This window comes from Pongo abelii, chromosome 19 (assembly GCF_028885655.2).
Source record: "Pongo abelii isolate AG06213 chromosome 19, NHGRI_mPonAbe1-v2.0_pri, whole genome shotgun sequence".
Lineage (NCBI taxonomy): Eukaryota > Metazoa > Chordata > Mammalia > Primates > Hominidae > Pongo > Pongo abelii.
Genome location: NC_072004.2, coordinates 3,881,730 through 3,897,460, shown reverse-complemented (window position 1 = coordinate 3,897,460; position 15,731 = coordinate 3,881,730). Strand labels below are relative to the sequence as shown.

General features: G+C 43.6%; 1 protein-coding gene across 1 annotated transcript in view; it reads left to right on the top strand.

Moving 5' to 3' along the window:
• ZZEF1 (zinc finger ZZ-type and EF-hand domain containing 1) overlaps positions 1 to 15,731 on the top strand; it is a 137,912-nt gene that overhangs the window by 37,398 nt on the left and 84,783 nt on the right. Inside the window, exons 7-12 of the mRNA XM_024235183.3 lie at positions 511 to 627; positions 1,499 to 1,677; positions 3,911 to 4,009; positions 9,574 to 9,665; positions 10,297 to 10,445; positions 15,447 to 15,558. Of these exons, the coding sequence (XP_024090951.3) occupies positions 511 to 627; positions 1,499 to 1,677; positions 3,911 to 4,009; positions 9,574 to 9,665; positions 10,297 to 10,445; positions 15,447 to 15,558 (748 nt within the window). The remainder of the gene's footprint in view (positions 1 to 510; positions 628 to 1,498; positions 1,678 to 3,910; positions 4,010 to 9,573; positions 9,666 to 10,296; positions 10,446 to 15,446; positions 15,559 to 15,731) is intronic.

Below are 15,731 nucleotides of genomic sequence, written 5' to 3'. Positions count from 1 at the left end.
AGAAACAAACAAACACAAAACCCTATTAAGCTACTTAGCACTGTGACTCCTGGGCAAAAAGGGATAGTTTAGGCTGGGCACGGTGGCTTACGCCTGTAATCATAGCACTTTGGGAGGCCGAGGTGGGTGGATCACAAGGTCAGGAGTTCAAGCCCAGTCTGGCCAAGATGGTAAAACCCCATCTCTACTAAAAATACAAAAAAATTAGCCAAGCGTGGTGGTGGGCTCCTGTAATCCTAGCTACTCAGGAAGCTGAGGCAGGAGAATCGCTTGAACCTGGGAGGCGGAGATTGCAGTGAGCCGAGATCGCACCACTGCACTCTAGCCTGGGTGACAGAGCGAGACTCCGTCTCAAAAAAAAGAAGGGCCAGCTTATATTGTGTGCCAGCTTCTCTGTGGGAACACTGTCTGTTTATAAGGGATTAGTCAAAACAAGCTTCTGACAGTTTATTTTTTGTCTAAATTCGGTCTGGTTTTGTTCTGATTACATTTTACATTTTCCTCTTCTAGGAAGGCGCTGCGGCACATGCCTCCACTCTCTCTCTCACCAGGATCTACAGATTTCTCAACTTTCCTCTCTCCTAATGTGCTGGAAGAAGTGGACAGTTTCCTCATAAGGATAACTAGGTAAAATCAAGGCTGATGAGGGTAAACTCTGTGAGGAATGGAGTGCATATATGCTTGTTAAGTCTTTAAAAAATATATATTAATCTTCTAACGATCACCACTAAAAATGGTTGCTTTTTAGCAGCTAAAGAGAAAGTGGCATAATAGTTCACTCATCTAAACTCCATTATTTAGCATTATCACCTGACCTGAAGAATTGGGGAGGTTGGTGAGGGGTGTTGCAGGGCCCAAGGGGAGTAGTCCTGTGATTCTGATAGAACAGATGTCTCAAAGTCCAACTGGCATAGCCTTCCCTCACTCAGAACCTGCTGACCTTCGCATGCAGGTCCAGGGAGCCTGATTACATATAGAACTGGGAAAGGGCACCTGGAGAGCTTGACAGAAGTGACCACTTCGTGTGGGGATACTCACTTCTGCCTCAGTGAGCCCTGAGGACATTATTGCATTAGAGGTCAAACCAGTCCCTGAGCCATCTAGACAGTTTTTAACGTTTCAGTATAATGTGTTTAAATTAGAGGCAAAGAAGTGTAATTCAGTGTAATACATTTTTAGTGCTTCAAGCGTAAACCCTCAACTCTCTGGTCAAGCCAGCTCATTACCCAAGGCTTCTTAATAGCAGAGGCTTATTACAGTAGCTTATTGGTATTATTTAATATTTAAAGATTATAGAAGTGAGGCTTTCATTCCCTGGCTCTCTGGATTGATTTAATTTTTCCTTAGGTTATCTTAAGAATTTTGAAAAATATTTCGGATAAACCTGTAGAAAGCAGATGGCAGGTTAATGTTACTTGTGATCACTTACATGGGGTTGGAGCTACCTAGATTTTTTCATGCTTTTAAGAAGTGAAAAGTTTTTGCTCTTTGCTTATAGCTGCTGTTCTACCCCAGAGGTAGAACTGACTCTTCTGGCTTTTGCTCTCGCAAGAGGAAGTGTTGCCAAAGTGATGAGCTCTCTGTGCACCATCACTGACCATCTGGACACACAGTATGATGCCTCATCCCTCATCTTGTCCATGGCGTCAGTCAGACAGAACCTGCTCCTCAAATATGGTAAATATGGTAAAACGTGGGGGTGATAGAAATGTTAACAGTGGACAAATCATAAGGCCGTTCTTCGCCATGTGACCTCCTGGTATCTTCTCATCTTTTTTGGGTTGTTATAGTTACACCATGATTCCTGGATGAACGTATCCTCTGAGTATCAGACCTTACTAGGATTGGCAGGGAGAAGGGGGATTTTGGTTCATTTATGTGATGGCGGTATCACCAGAAGAGGACACTTGAGTGTCCACAAGGCTGTACTCCCGTGATCTGCTTGCACAATTACTCAGGTCTGGTGGCCGTTTGAACACAGCCATCTTTGGTGAAGTACTGAAGTGTCTCGTTGTGTAGGCCAAGAGGGTTGGAGTAGTTCTTGCCTGTTGGAGGGAGGAAGCTAGCCAAGATACGGTGCAAAGGGATCTTTGTCTTAGAATGCATCCCTCTGCATTCCCGTGATAGCTGCTCTGAAGGATTTGGACACCTGTCTGCCACTGCTTTCCCCTCTTGGGCCTAGCAGTAATTCATATGAGCACTTTTTTACCAAACCAGGATGGGGCCTTATAATCCTTCTCAACACAGAGCCCATAAAGTCACTTCCGAAAGACTGCATGCAGCACCTCCTCTTGCAAGTGCAGCCTTCCTGGACTCCACAGTATGTGGTGTTGGGTCTCATCCTGTTTGCAATATTACAGTGACATTTCTACCATTTTATTTATTCATTTATTTATTTTGAGAGAGAGTGTCTTGCTGTGTTGCACAGATTGGAGTGCAGTGGCATGATCATAGCTCACTGCAGCCTTGACCTCCCAGGCTCAAGTGATCCTCCTGCGTCACTCTCCCAAGTACCTGGGACCACAGGTGCATGCCAGCATACCTGGTTAATTTTTAAAAATTTTTTGTAGAGATTGGGTCTCACTATGTTGCCCAAGCTGGTCTTGAACTCCTAGGCTGAAGCAGTCCTCCCACCTTGGCCTCTTAAAATCCTGGGACTACAGGCGTGAGCCACCACACCTGGCCTCTTCCATGACGTTTCTACCTTTGTCTTAGTATGACTGACTTAATGGTTTCTTTTTATGTTTATTTTTATTTTTATATATTTATTTTTTTTGAGACAGAGTCCTGCTCTGTCGCCCGGGTTGGAGTGCAGTGGCATAATCTCAGCCCACTGCAACCTCCACCTCCCAGGTTCAAGTGATCCTCTTGCCTCAGCCTCCTGAGTAGCTGGGACTATGGGCATGGGCCGCCACACCTGGCTAATTAAAAACATTTTTTTTTTTAGAAATGAGCTCTCCCCATGTTGACCAGGCTGGTCTCAAACTCCTGGACTCAAGCAATCCTCCCACCTCAGCCTCCCAAAGTGCTGGGATTTACAGGCATGAGCCACGATGCCCAGCCTGTTTAATTTTTTTTTTCTTTTGCCTGTTTAAATTTTTAAGTTAGACAATTGGTATCCTGTAAATCTAGTTTCCTCCCTAAATTTTGAAAGGTTATTTTCTTGGGTGGTTGGGGGTTGTACTGGTGACCAGCCCAGAGCAGCCATGGCGGGATAGAAGGGATAGCAGGTGGTGTCTGGAAGCTGAATAGAATTTAGATTAATGGTTGTTCAGGCAGGGAGCAGTGGATAGGAAGGAATGGGGTAATGTTCTAGTTCTAGGTCATATCATAGGTGAACAGATGTACATTATATTATTAAAACAAAAGGAAAACATTTTCAGATCATCATAGCAAAAGTTGATTTATATGTATATATAAATATATATATATTTTTTTGCCAAAGCCAAGTGTTCTGAAAAAGTTGATTTTTCTAATTCTTGAAACAGAAATTTTGCCTGAAGAGATGATTTAAAGAAATGAGACCTAAAATATTTTATATTTAAATGCAATTGTAATAAAGTTAATTATTGGCTCCAAAACAGTATCTTAGAAATCACCCCCCCCAAATATGTTCAATCTGTGTTATCAGCCTATATCTTATAATATCCTTTTTTCAGAACAATGATTGTTCTAGAAAGCTGTCCTTGGAATCACTCAAGAACATAGCTGTACTTTGTCTCTTTCAGGAAAGCACAAAGGGATGGTGTCAACTTTTGTCTAATATTACTGCTCTATTTCAGCTTTTAAACAGGGAGATTTTTAGTTAGCAGTCTGGGTAGCCACAGGACTCTATTTTCACAGATAGCCGTGCTAGTTTCCAGTTCTTCATATTTTAACTTACGGCTTGCTGTTCCTTTTCTTTGGTCAGGTAAACCACTCCAGTTGACTCTTCAGGCATGTGATGTTAAAGGAAAAGAAGATAAATCTGGACCCGAAAACCTCCTTGTTGAACCGTGGACAAGAGATGGTGAGTGGTGGGTCTGTTTCTAGTGTGCTCGGTAGACAGGAGTCAGCTGTGTGAAAGCACACTCGGGGCTTTGAAATTTTGAGGTGTGCAGTCTTCAACTTTAGGTTGTTTCTCAGTTGGCAGTGGTTGCTGAACAATTTGTGTGGTTTAGTTGTAATCTGCCTAGGTGTCAATGACCTGTAACAACTTAGAAGTATTTGAGAGCCTGAAGTTTTGAAAAGCAAGGATTCTTTCTCTTGGAATATAAAAAGTTACTATATTTTTTAATCGTTTTTTCAGTTCCAATTGTCTTTCTATTGTGTTATCTTTAGGGGGTAGGAAACTCAGCAGATCAGTAGCACTTTACTACTGACTGAAAACATAGTTTAAGAAGGGTATTTCCAGGCCGGGTGCAGTGGCTCATGCCTGTAATCCCAGCGCTTTGGGAGGCCGAGGTGGGAGGATCACTTGAGGCCAGGAGTTCAAGACAAGCCTGGCCAACATGATGAAACCGCATCTCTAATAAAAAACTACAAAAATTAGCTGTTGTGGTGGCAGGGCGCTTGTAATTCCAGCTACTTGAGAGGCTGAGGCATGAGAATCACTTGAACCCGGGAGGTAGAGGTTGCAGTGAACTGAGATCCCAACACTGCCTTCCAGCCTGGGTGACAGAGCAAGACTCTGTTGCAAAAAAACAAAACAAAACAAAGAAGGGTATTTCCAGATATAGCTGATCAAGTATTTGCGTGTCTAGAGGAAGCCTCACTCTTTTCCTAGTGTCAACATAATAATTGCTGATGTGCTTTTCAACTTTGCTGGAGGCTCTTTCCTTATCTCGTGATAAGGTGTTTGTGAGTCTCTCTCTCATTCATCTTGTTGGCTGCCTTGTTATTGTCCTCTGTGTCCCTTTTTTCCTCACTGGACTGATTTGAATCTTGCTGATTCACTAGAGGAAGTGGAATGTTCCAGCAATGATCAGACATTGAAAGGGACTAGCCTTGCTGCTTTGTGTCTGGTTCTCCTCGGCTTTCCTCTCAGCAATGAGTCCTCATGTATTCTCAGTGGTTGCCTCTTCTGTCCTGTTTCCCATATTCATTCTCAGCACTCGTGGAGTCCAGACCCTAGGAGAACATGCTTTTCCCAGCTGCACCTCCTCTCCTCAGTGCTCCTCTTCAGCAGTAGATGCTTAAACCAGATTGTTTGCCTGCAGTTTTCCCTGAGCAGCAACGTTTTCTTTACCGCATCCATCTCCAGCCACACTGAAGGCCATGGCCGGCTGTGAGGCTCCTGCCATCCAAAGTGGGTGGGGCTGGGAGGGGGTGGTGTTAGCTCCTTGTCCCTTTCCCTTCTCACCCAAGAAAGCCAAGACCACCCTGCCAAAGGCCCTCTGCATTTTTCCTTCACTTGCTGAAGACTTGGAATTTTTGTTCCTGGAGCATGTGAGGAAGTGGATTTTTTATTTCTTTATTTTTATTTTTTTTTTTGAGACGAAGTCTCACTCTGTCGCCCAGGCTGGAGTGCAGTGCTGTGATCATGGCTCACTGCAACCTTCGCCTCCCGGGTTCACGCCATTCTCCTGCCTCAGCCTCCTCAGTAGCTGAGACTACAGGCGCCCGCCACGTCACCTGGGTAATTTCTTGTATCTTTAGTGGAGACGGGGTTTCATCATGTTAGCCAGGATGGTCTCGATCTCCTGACCTCGTGAGCCACCGCGCCCGGCTGGATATGGATTTTTAACACTGTTCACGGGCATTTCTCCTGGTAATAAATTTTGCCAGCTCTTGTGCCTGGTCCGATTTGAATATTTTGTTATTTTCCCTGTGTCTTTTACCTACCCAGTTCTCCTTCCTGCTTTTTCCCCTCCTTAGATTGAGTAGATTTTAAAAATCTAGCTGTAGTTTGTGGATGTGTTATTTTTGCCATGTGCCTGAGAAACACAAGGGTGGTGATGTGAATGGGTGTGGGGAGCACTGAATTCCTCCTGCTCACTCGCTTCAGCCATCACTATCTATTGCTTGTAACTCAGGGTTGATGTCGGTCTCTCTTGTTGCACTGCAAAAAGTAACCCTTAAGGGACAGACAAGAGGAAAGTACTCATGGCCAGAGCTGTTGGGTTTGGGGGTGATTTTTTCTTCCCCTTATTGGAGTAAAAGCTCTTCTCATGGGTACACGTCTGATTCTCCAACTGTGGGGAAGTACCACTTTTGGACAAGTGCCACTGCAGGGCCCACAGAACGCCCAGAGAACTCAAACGCTGATACTTCAGGGGGCTAACGTTCCTGGCAGTCACCACTGTCACTTGGTCTGGTATTTTAAAGGAATACTGGGTGCTACTGATAGGAACAGAAGTGGTAGATTTATTAAATCCTTTAAATCTGATTGGTTATTTTTTTTTTCCCTGTTATCTAAAAAGAATAAATTTGGTAAGTGGAGGGCAGGGTGTCAAAACTTGTAGATTTAAAATATCACAGTTCAGCCGGGTGCAGTGGCTCACACCTGTAATCCCAGCAATTTGGGAGGCCGAAGCAGGCGGATCACCTGAGGTCAGGAGTTCGAGACCAGCCTGGCCAACATGGTGAAACCCCATCTCTACTAACAATACATAAATTAGCCAGGCATGGTAGCAGGCACTTGTAGTCCCAGCTACTCGGGAGGCTGAGGCAGGAGAATTGCTTGAACCCGGGAGGCAGAGGTTGCAGTGAGCTGAGATTGCGCCATTGCACTCCCACTTGGGTGACAAGAGCAAAACTCTGTCTCAAAAAAAAAAAAAAAAAAAAAAAAAAAAATCACAGTCAAACCTGTGAGCTCGGCTGGACACAGTGGCTCATGCCTGTAACTCCGACACTTTGGGAGGCAGAGGTGGGAGGATTGCCTGAGGCCAACAGTTTGAGACCAGCCTGGGTAACATAGTGAGACCCAGTCACTACGAAAAATAAAAAAAAAAATTAGCTGGGCATGGTGGTGTTTGCCTGTGGGCCTGCTTAGGCTGAGGCAGGAGGATTGTTTGAGCCCAGGAGTTTAAGGCCGCAGTGAGTTATGATTGTACCACTGCACTGCAGCCTGGGCAACAGAGCGAGACCCTGTGTCTAAAAAACAAAAGTGAAAAATGAAAAAAAAAACACGTGAGCTGATTTCTTACCAAGAAAAGAAAGCACGGAAGTTTTATTTATTTTTTTAAGGTTTTGTTTTTGTTTTGCCTTTCTGAAAAAATGTCATTGCATATTTGGTGGCAATGTTATTTTAAAAGAGTCTATCTTATTTTGTTGACTTAAATTATTGCTTCTGCTACTACATTGAGACTAACTAAAATTGCTGATTTATCACTTAACTTTTAGACAATACTTTAGCCTTTACATAGATTTCTTTTAAATAGAGACATCCAGGCCTCTGGGAAAAGGTGACAGTTCAATAATTGGGATAGTTTTTAGTATTACTGTTAGTGGAGTTGTGTGAATTTTTGGTAATATGGATTCTTAAAATTGCCTATAGAATTGCTCCTTCATAGAAGTAGATCATAGAGCTTCTGTGTGAATTAGAAAAGGTTCCTTTGGATTTAATTTTCTTAGTTTTGGTGACACATTTTGCACATTGTCATTATAAATTTTTGTTTTCTTGAACTCCATGTAATGAAACAGGAAGCATGAAATTGGTTTTAGTCTTGTCATTTTGATAGGCAGAATTGTTGAGAAAATTCAGAGTCCCAGAAAAAAAAACTTATTTAATGCTGAGTTATATCATTTACAGAAGTTTGAAAGAGAAAGGCAACCTTGGATCTAGCAGAAGACTTTTTCATGACTTGTTAAAGGATAATTACCAACAATCAAAAAAGGACAATAGTGACTGTCATACAAATATAAGTGAACACATTCATACTTTTATTTACTTTAATTTATTAATTCATTCATTTGAGACAGGGTCTCACTCTACTGCCCAGACTGGAGTGTAGTGTTGTGATGATAGCTCACTGCAACCTCCACCTCCCAGGCTCAAGTGATCCTCCCACCCTGGCCTCCCAAGTAGCCAGGATTGCAGGTGTGCACCACCGTGCCCAGCTGATTTTTTTTTTTTTTTTTTTTTTGAGATGGAGTCTCACTCTGTCACCCAGGCTGGCTAGAGTGCAATGGTGTGATCTCGGCTTACTGCATCCTCCACCTCCCGGGTTCAAGCAATTCTCCTGTCTCATCCTCCTAAGTAGCTGGGATTACAGGTGTGTGCCACCATGCCCAGCAAATTTTGTGTTTTTAGTAAAGATGGGGTTTTCACCATGTTGGCCAGGCTGGTCTTGAACTCCTGACCTCAAGTGAACTGCCTGCCTCAGCCTCCCAAAGTGCTGGGATTATAGGTGTGAGCCACCACACCCACCTTGATTTTTGCTTTTTTTTTTTTTTGGTAGAAATGGGGTCTCACCATGCTGCCCAGGCTGGTTTTGAACTCCCAGGTTCAAGTGATCCACTGGCCTCAGCCTCCCAAAGTGCCGGGATTACAGGCATGAGCTACTGTGCCTGGCCCAGACTTTTTATTTAGCTCATTAATTAATGAGGGAACCAGTAAGATGTTACAAACAGTTCTAAGGAGAATTCATAAAATACATATAGACTAATAAGAATGCTAAAATTAATTTACAAATAGATAGAATATTGATCAGTATCCATAAGGAATAATCAGCAACATTTCCACAGAACACAATGTTTAGTTCTGTGGACAAGAATCGTGTGCATCACTACCAGTGTTCTACAACTTACAGAATTGTAAAATAGCTTAGAGACCATAAAAGGCAGAGACGACCCAAAGAGTGTGTTGGCTGGGACACCCAGTGATTCTTTTTTTTTTTCCATTTCAAAGCCTTTCATAAACTTTCCTGACAAAGTGTTGTAAAGCTAACTAATTCCTTTCTCAGCCACTAAGCCAGTAGGCTTTATCAGCCCAGCCAGCCATCAGCCATGGTTGTAGGTGTGGCTCAGGAAGATGATTGATTGTCCAGTCTTTTGTTGCTTTGGCTTAAATGTTTTATAAACATTTCTTTTTCTTTTTCTTGAGATGGAGTCTCACTCTGTTGCCCAGGCTGGAGTGCAGTGGTGCAGTCTCCAAGCTCCGCCTCCCAGGTTCACACCATTCTCCTGCCTCAGCCTCCCGAGTAGCTGGGACTACAGGCACCCGCCACCACGCCCGGCTAATTTTTTGTATTTTTAGTAGAGACGGGGTTTCACCATGTTAGCCAGGATGGTCTCAATCTCCTGACCTTGTGATCCGCCCACCTCGGCCTCCCAAAGTGCTGGGATTACAGGCGTGAGCCACCGTGCCTGGCCTAAACATTTATTTTCTTATTGTTACCTCAGAGCAGGGCTGCCTGTGAGGTGGAGGGGATTGTGCCCTGAGAAAGTCGAACCTGGTCAGTTCTCTGCTTACCTGGGGGTTTATCATTGGGGCTGCCTCTGTCCAAAGAGGAAATTTTTCTCTAATTTTCATGAAGATATCAGACCAGTTACCCACCATGCCTCAAAGGATATGGTTTGTTTTTGTTGATCTTAGTTCTTAGGGCTATAAAAATGGGTTAGTTCTCTAACTTGAGTTTTTCCTTTTTTCAGGTTTTCTTACAGAGACTGGAAAAACCAGAGCCAGCACTATTTTTTCTACCGGAACTGAATCTGCCTTCCAAGTTACACAGATAAGAATTATGGTAATTCTCATGCTACTTTCTTTAAGCAATGTTACTACTTTTGTTTTGTTTTTAATTTTTGTGGGTACATAGTAGGTATATATATTTGTGGGGTACATGAGATGTTTTGATACAGGCATGCAATGTGAAATAATCATGCGGAGAATGAGGATGAGCTATCCATCCCCTCAGGCATTTAGTCTTTGTGTTATAAACAATCCAGTTACACTGTTTTAGTTATTTTTCCATGTACAATTAGGTTATTATTGAATATTACCTTTTATTATATTTCAGAAGTCCACGTCATTGGTGTTTTGCTTTTTTTTTTAAGTCAGACCTATGGCTGACCATGTCATTGGTTTTTCATTGAACATTTAATCATTATTAAATGTGTCAGGCCTGTAGCAGAGGGCAGGGACACAAAGATGGATAGATTGTAAAGTCTTTGAAATGGTGAGACTATAAGGATTGAGAAAGTTAAGGAACATTTCTTGGGAAACAGCTTTCTTATTTTTTCAGGGCTTAATATATTTGAAATATTGTTCATTGGTCTCGTTTTGTTTTAACCTGTTTGAATTTAACCATGCTGGAAACAAAACGGCCACAGAACTTTTGCCCCTTTGATAGACTTCATCCTAATCTCTGTTTCCAGGTTCGACGTGGTGGCATTGGTGCCCAGTGTGGGTTGGTATTTGCGTATAACTCATCTTCTGATAAATTTTGTGCAGAAGAACACTTCAAAAGGTTTGAAAAATATGACAAATGGAAGCTTCAGGAGCTCAGGCAATTTGTAAAAAGCAGGTAAGAAGGTAAAAAAATCTTTGTAGAACAAAGATCTACAGAACAAAAATCTTTGTAGATAATAAGAACGTATTCATGCTCATTGGTGAACTATGCTTGCTTGTCTTCATAGAAAAGGTGCCACGAATCCATCTCAGTGGCCAATAAGCCTTCATTGCTTTCTAGTAGCATATCTGAAGATGGGTGTGTTAATTTGTTCATAGCATGTTACTCAGTCCCTTTTGTGGCCAGGGGCACACATCTTCACAATGGCTGGGTAATGATCTATCTATGCCTGAATTGTGGACAGCCTGCGTTCTTTAGCCATTGCCCCAACCCCCCTTCTCCCATTCCTGCTTTTAACACAAATATTTATTGAGTACCTACTATGTGCCAGGTCTGAGGCTAGGTGCTGAAGATACTGTAATGAGGAAATTGGCACAGTTCTTGCTTTGTATAGCTTACTGTTTAGCTCAGACGACAGGTAAGAAAACTTGCAGTATCAACAGTGTTATGAATGTGCTATAGGGGAGAGAGGGCGCTGTGGGGACACAGGGCAGAGCGGCCCTCCTGATCAGAGACATCTTTCTGGAGCAAGTGTTGTTATGCTGTTTATGAAGGATGAGTTGGAGTTGATTGGCCACTGGAAGGAGAATGTCCTAAGCAGAGAGGGCAGCTTCATGGGCCCAGAGGTGAAGCATGGCACATTGAAGGAATGGGCAGGTCCCGCGTTTCTGAGAGATACTCGGAGGGAGGGTGGTGAGAGATGCAGCTGGAGAGCTGGGAAAGGGCAGGGCATTCAGGGCTTTGTCTCTGTTTCTGTATCCTTAAAGCATCATGTGAGGGGAAATGGCGGGGGAATCTGTTGAGGCATTTCCAGAAAAGCAAGGGGCTCAAATGCATGTTGTAGAAGCACTGCTCAGGATCATGTTGTGTGTAGTATGGACTGGAGGAGAGCAAGTCTGGAGGCAGCTGGGCTGGGAGGAGGTTGTCACTTATTGCCTAGGAAGCCAGTGGGTGTCCCCTGCTAGAGCAGCAGCAGCAGCAGCAGCAGCAGTGGAGAGATGTGGACCAAGAGACCACTAGGAGGGAGAAGCGACAGGACCAGGTGATTGACTGAATGTGGAACAGGAGAGGGAAAAAAGCTTCATCGGCAGTGAATCCTGGCTTTTGGCTTGAGCAGGTGGGGAAATTGGTAGTGCCTTTCTTACCCTGGGGAAAAACAGGTTTGTGGGGAAGAAGATGAGCTCAGATTTTCTTCTGTTGAATTTGAAGTTCTGAGAAACCTTTGAGGTGTTCGGTAGCCAGTGGATAAACAGGTCAGGAGCCAGGAAGAGAATTTTGTGCTGAAGGTACAGATATGAGAGGCATTTAAACGATAATTTAAAATGTAGAAATAGGCCAAGTGTGGCAGCTCATGCATGTAATCCCAGCATTTTGGTAGGCCAAGGTAGGTGGATTTTGAGCCCTGGGGATTGAGACCAGCCTGGGCAACATAGTGAGACCCCCGTCTCTAAAAAAAAAAAAAAACATAAAAATTAGCTGGGCATGATATCACGTGCCTGTAGTCCCAGCTACTTGGAAGGCTGAGGCGGGAGGATCCCTTGAGGTTGAGGCTGCAGTGAACTATCTTCATGCCACTGCACTCCTGCCTGGGTGACAGAGTGAGATCCTGCCTCAAAAATAAATAAATAAATAAATAAAATGTAGAAATGGAAGAGATCATTCTGCAAGAGTGGGTGAACTGGGAAGAGAAGAGAACTTAGGTCGACATGAGACACACCAGGCTTTAAGGGGCAACAAGGAAAACTCAGCCAGACAAGCAGCAGGAAAGCCAGGGCCTCATGAAGTAAAGCCGTGTCCTCATGAAGTCAAGGGAAAATAATGTTTGAGGGAATGGGCGATGGTGTCAGATGTTACCCAGGAGTCAGAAGGTAAAGTCTAGAAGTGGATCTGTCGGATGTAGCCACTGGTGCCCTCTTGGAGAAGGTTGCCTCCCCTATTGCTACTAGTGAGTTAAAATTCAAGAAGCTAAGACAAGAAAAAAAAACAAAACTCAAGGAGCTGAAACCCTGAACTTGCCTACATTATTTCATGGGTAGTGGATTGCTGGTGTTAATAGAAGCCTTTCAACACCATCCATTGCAGTACTACTTGAGCTTCAGTGTGCATACATATCAGCCAGGGAATTTGTGAAAATGCACATTCTGATTCAAGAGCTCTGGGTGGGGTCTGAGACTGATTTCTAACAGGCTCTCAGGTGATTCTGATGCTACCTGCCTGTGGACCATACTTGAAATCGTAAGGATCTCGAATAATTCACTCTTCTTGCTGCAATTCCTTTAGCGGCATTCCTGGCAAAGGTTCGATCAGCCTCTCTACAATAGTGTTGATGGAAAACTCACCACGTATCAGGCACTTCAGTAATCAGAATTTGTTCAGTTGAAATCCACATTTGTAATGCCTCTTCAGTGGTCTTCCTTTCAGCCCTCTAATGATTTTGAACAAACGTCCTTCACTCCTAAAGTCTCCCTTCCGTTACACATGTAGGCCTTTCTAAACACTGCTTTTCTTTTTAAATAATAGCTAGAGATGACACTGGGTTTTAAGCAGCTATGTCCTACTCTTGGGACAAATTAAAATAGGTCATTTCCCCTAAACCTACTGTTAAACAAGGTCTTTTACATCTTATACAGGATGATTTTTTTTTAACCTAAATACAGGCCTATTCACCACTCCCTTAATGATTTTAGCTCCTGATTCCAGACTGAATGACTCTTAAATCGTGATTTTGTTGGCCTACATATTCACTAGTCCCTCTCCAGTTTGGAAATCAAAATATTAATGTGCATGCAATTTCTTTTTGCCTTTTTTTTTTTGGTCATGTCCTCCTGGTCGGGCGTTGGTCAGTCAGCATGCTCCAGAGTCAGCAGTTGGTGCTGTGCCTACGTAAGAGGACTAGTATTCAGCTCTCTTCCATCTTGCCTACTATGTAGTGCAGTGTAGGGAACAAGATTGCTTCTCTCTGTTCTCTGACACCCTGCCAGCTTTCTGTATCTCGAAGATTTCCTTGACAACTCCCTAAGAGTAGATTAAAAAATCTTTAAGCTTATGATATTGATGAAACTCATTGACATGGTTTTGGGTTGAGAGAATACCGTTTCCCATTAGGGTTAACTGTGTCATGAAAGGTTTATGCCAAGAAAGACTTACGTTAAGAAGGGACATTTTGCCGGGCACGGTGGCTCACACCTGTAATCCTAGCACTTTGGAAAGCCGAGGCGGGTGGATCACTTGAGGTCAGGACTTGAGGTCAGAAACCAGCCTGGCCAAGATGGTGAAACCCTGTCTATACTAAAAATACAAAAAAATTAGCCAGGTGTGGTGGCGGGCGCCTGTAATCCCAGCTACTTGGGAAGCTGAGGCAGGAGAATCTTTTGAACCTGGGAGGTGGAGGTTGCAGTGAGCCAAGATTGTGCCACTGCACTGCAGCTTGGGCGACAGAGCGAGACTCCATCTCAAAAAAAAAAAAAAAAAAAAAGGGACATGTTTTCTCTCTGTTACAGAACCTACTCAGGATTGTCTTCTTGCCATAATTCCCTCTTTTTGGTAGTTTTACCCATATAAAATACTAATGTGTCGCCAGCTTGGTGGCTATATAACAGACTGAATAGTGTAAAGTTTTAGGAATGTTACTTGAAAAAACTGCTGTTTTTCTCCTTGGTATTTATTTATATTATTTTTATTTTTTTTTTTTGAGGTAGAATTTTTGCTCTTGTTGCCCAGGCTGGAGTGCAGTGGCGCGATCTTGGCTCACCGCAACCTCCGCCTCCCGGGTTCAAGCGATTGCCCTGCCTCAGCCTGCCGAGTAGCTGGGTTTACAGGCATGCGCCACCACACCTTGCTAATTTTGTATTTTTAGTAGAGACAGAGTTTCTTCATGTTGGTCAGGCTGGTCTCAAATTCCTGACCTCAGGTGCTCTGCCTGCCTCGGCCTCCCAAAGTGCTGGGATTACAGGTGTGAGCCACCATGCTTGGCCTTATTTTTATGTTTTTTTGAGATGGAGCCTTGCTCTGTCACCCAGGCTGGAGTGCAATGGCGTGATTTCAGCTCACTGCAACCTCCATCTCCTGGGTTCAAGTGATTCCCCTGCCTCAGCCTCTTGAGTAGCTGAGATCACAGGTGTGCACCACCACGCCTGGCTAATTTTTTGTATTTTTAGTAGAGACAGGGTTCACCATGTTTACCAGGCTGGTCTCAAACTCCTGACCTCAAGTGACCCACCCGCCTCAACCTCCTAAAGTGCTTACGAGCGTGAGCCATTGTGCCCGGCACGTCTTAGTTAATTCCTGAAAAGGGAGTAGCATTTAAGTGTTTAGCTTTTAAAAAGAAGTGGCATACATTCTCTTAAAAAGGAGAGAAAATATCTCTTCAGCCTCAAGGCTGGAATGTTTTTCTGAAAGGACTTCTTAAGAAACAGACAAGAATACTGAGGCCTACGAAGTTTGGGGTTTTTGTTTTTTTGGACCTCCAGGATCTGAAAGCCCTCAGATGTTTACCCATCAGCTATTGCAAGTGACCCAAACCTCAGGTTGGTCATAAACATGTTAGCCAGACCTAGGGAAAGAAAACCAAGCCTGCCTGTTTTCTGGAACCTTCCAGAAGCACATGCCAGCTGTTGCATTGGACCTTATTCCTGAGTCATCCACGATGCCCGACTTTCTGTCTCATTCTTCAGATGAGCCAATTATCTAGAGAAGCAAACTTTCTCCTTAGTTCCCAGATTATATTTGGGGCTGATGTAGTTCCCAGTTCATAGAGAAGGAGACTGAGCAATGGAAAGGCAATACTACCAACTGTCTCATGTGCTCACAGGGTACCAGGTATCATACTCAGCTCTTGATTGTTCACTGACAGGCTACAGATACAAGTTACATGCCACTTAGATGATACCTTATTTGTTAGACCCTTGAGAAGTTTCAAAATAAGGAAATGTTTTGTGAATACTCTTGTCTTTACAGGATTGGTTGCTCATCTGATGACCTTGGAGAGGATGATCCTATTGGCTGGTTTGAACTGGAAGAAGAATGGGATGAAGCAGATGTGAAGCTGCAACAGTGCAGGGTTGCCAAAGTAAGCATTAGTGAGTCGTTTGCCCACTCCCCTCCTTTTATTCTGTGTTTTTTGAGTAGTGATTGTGTATCAGCCCTGTGCCAATGCTGGAACCCCAGAGGCGAATCTACCTTCAGGGAGTTCATACTCTATGGGAGAGACAGATGTGTAAGACAGTGTGATATGAGCTATGA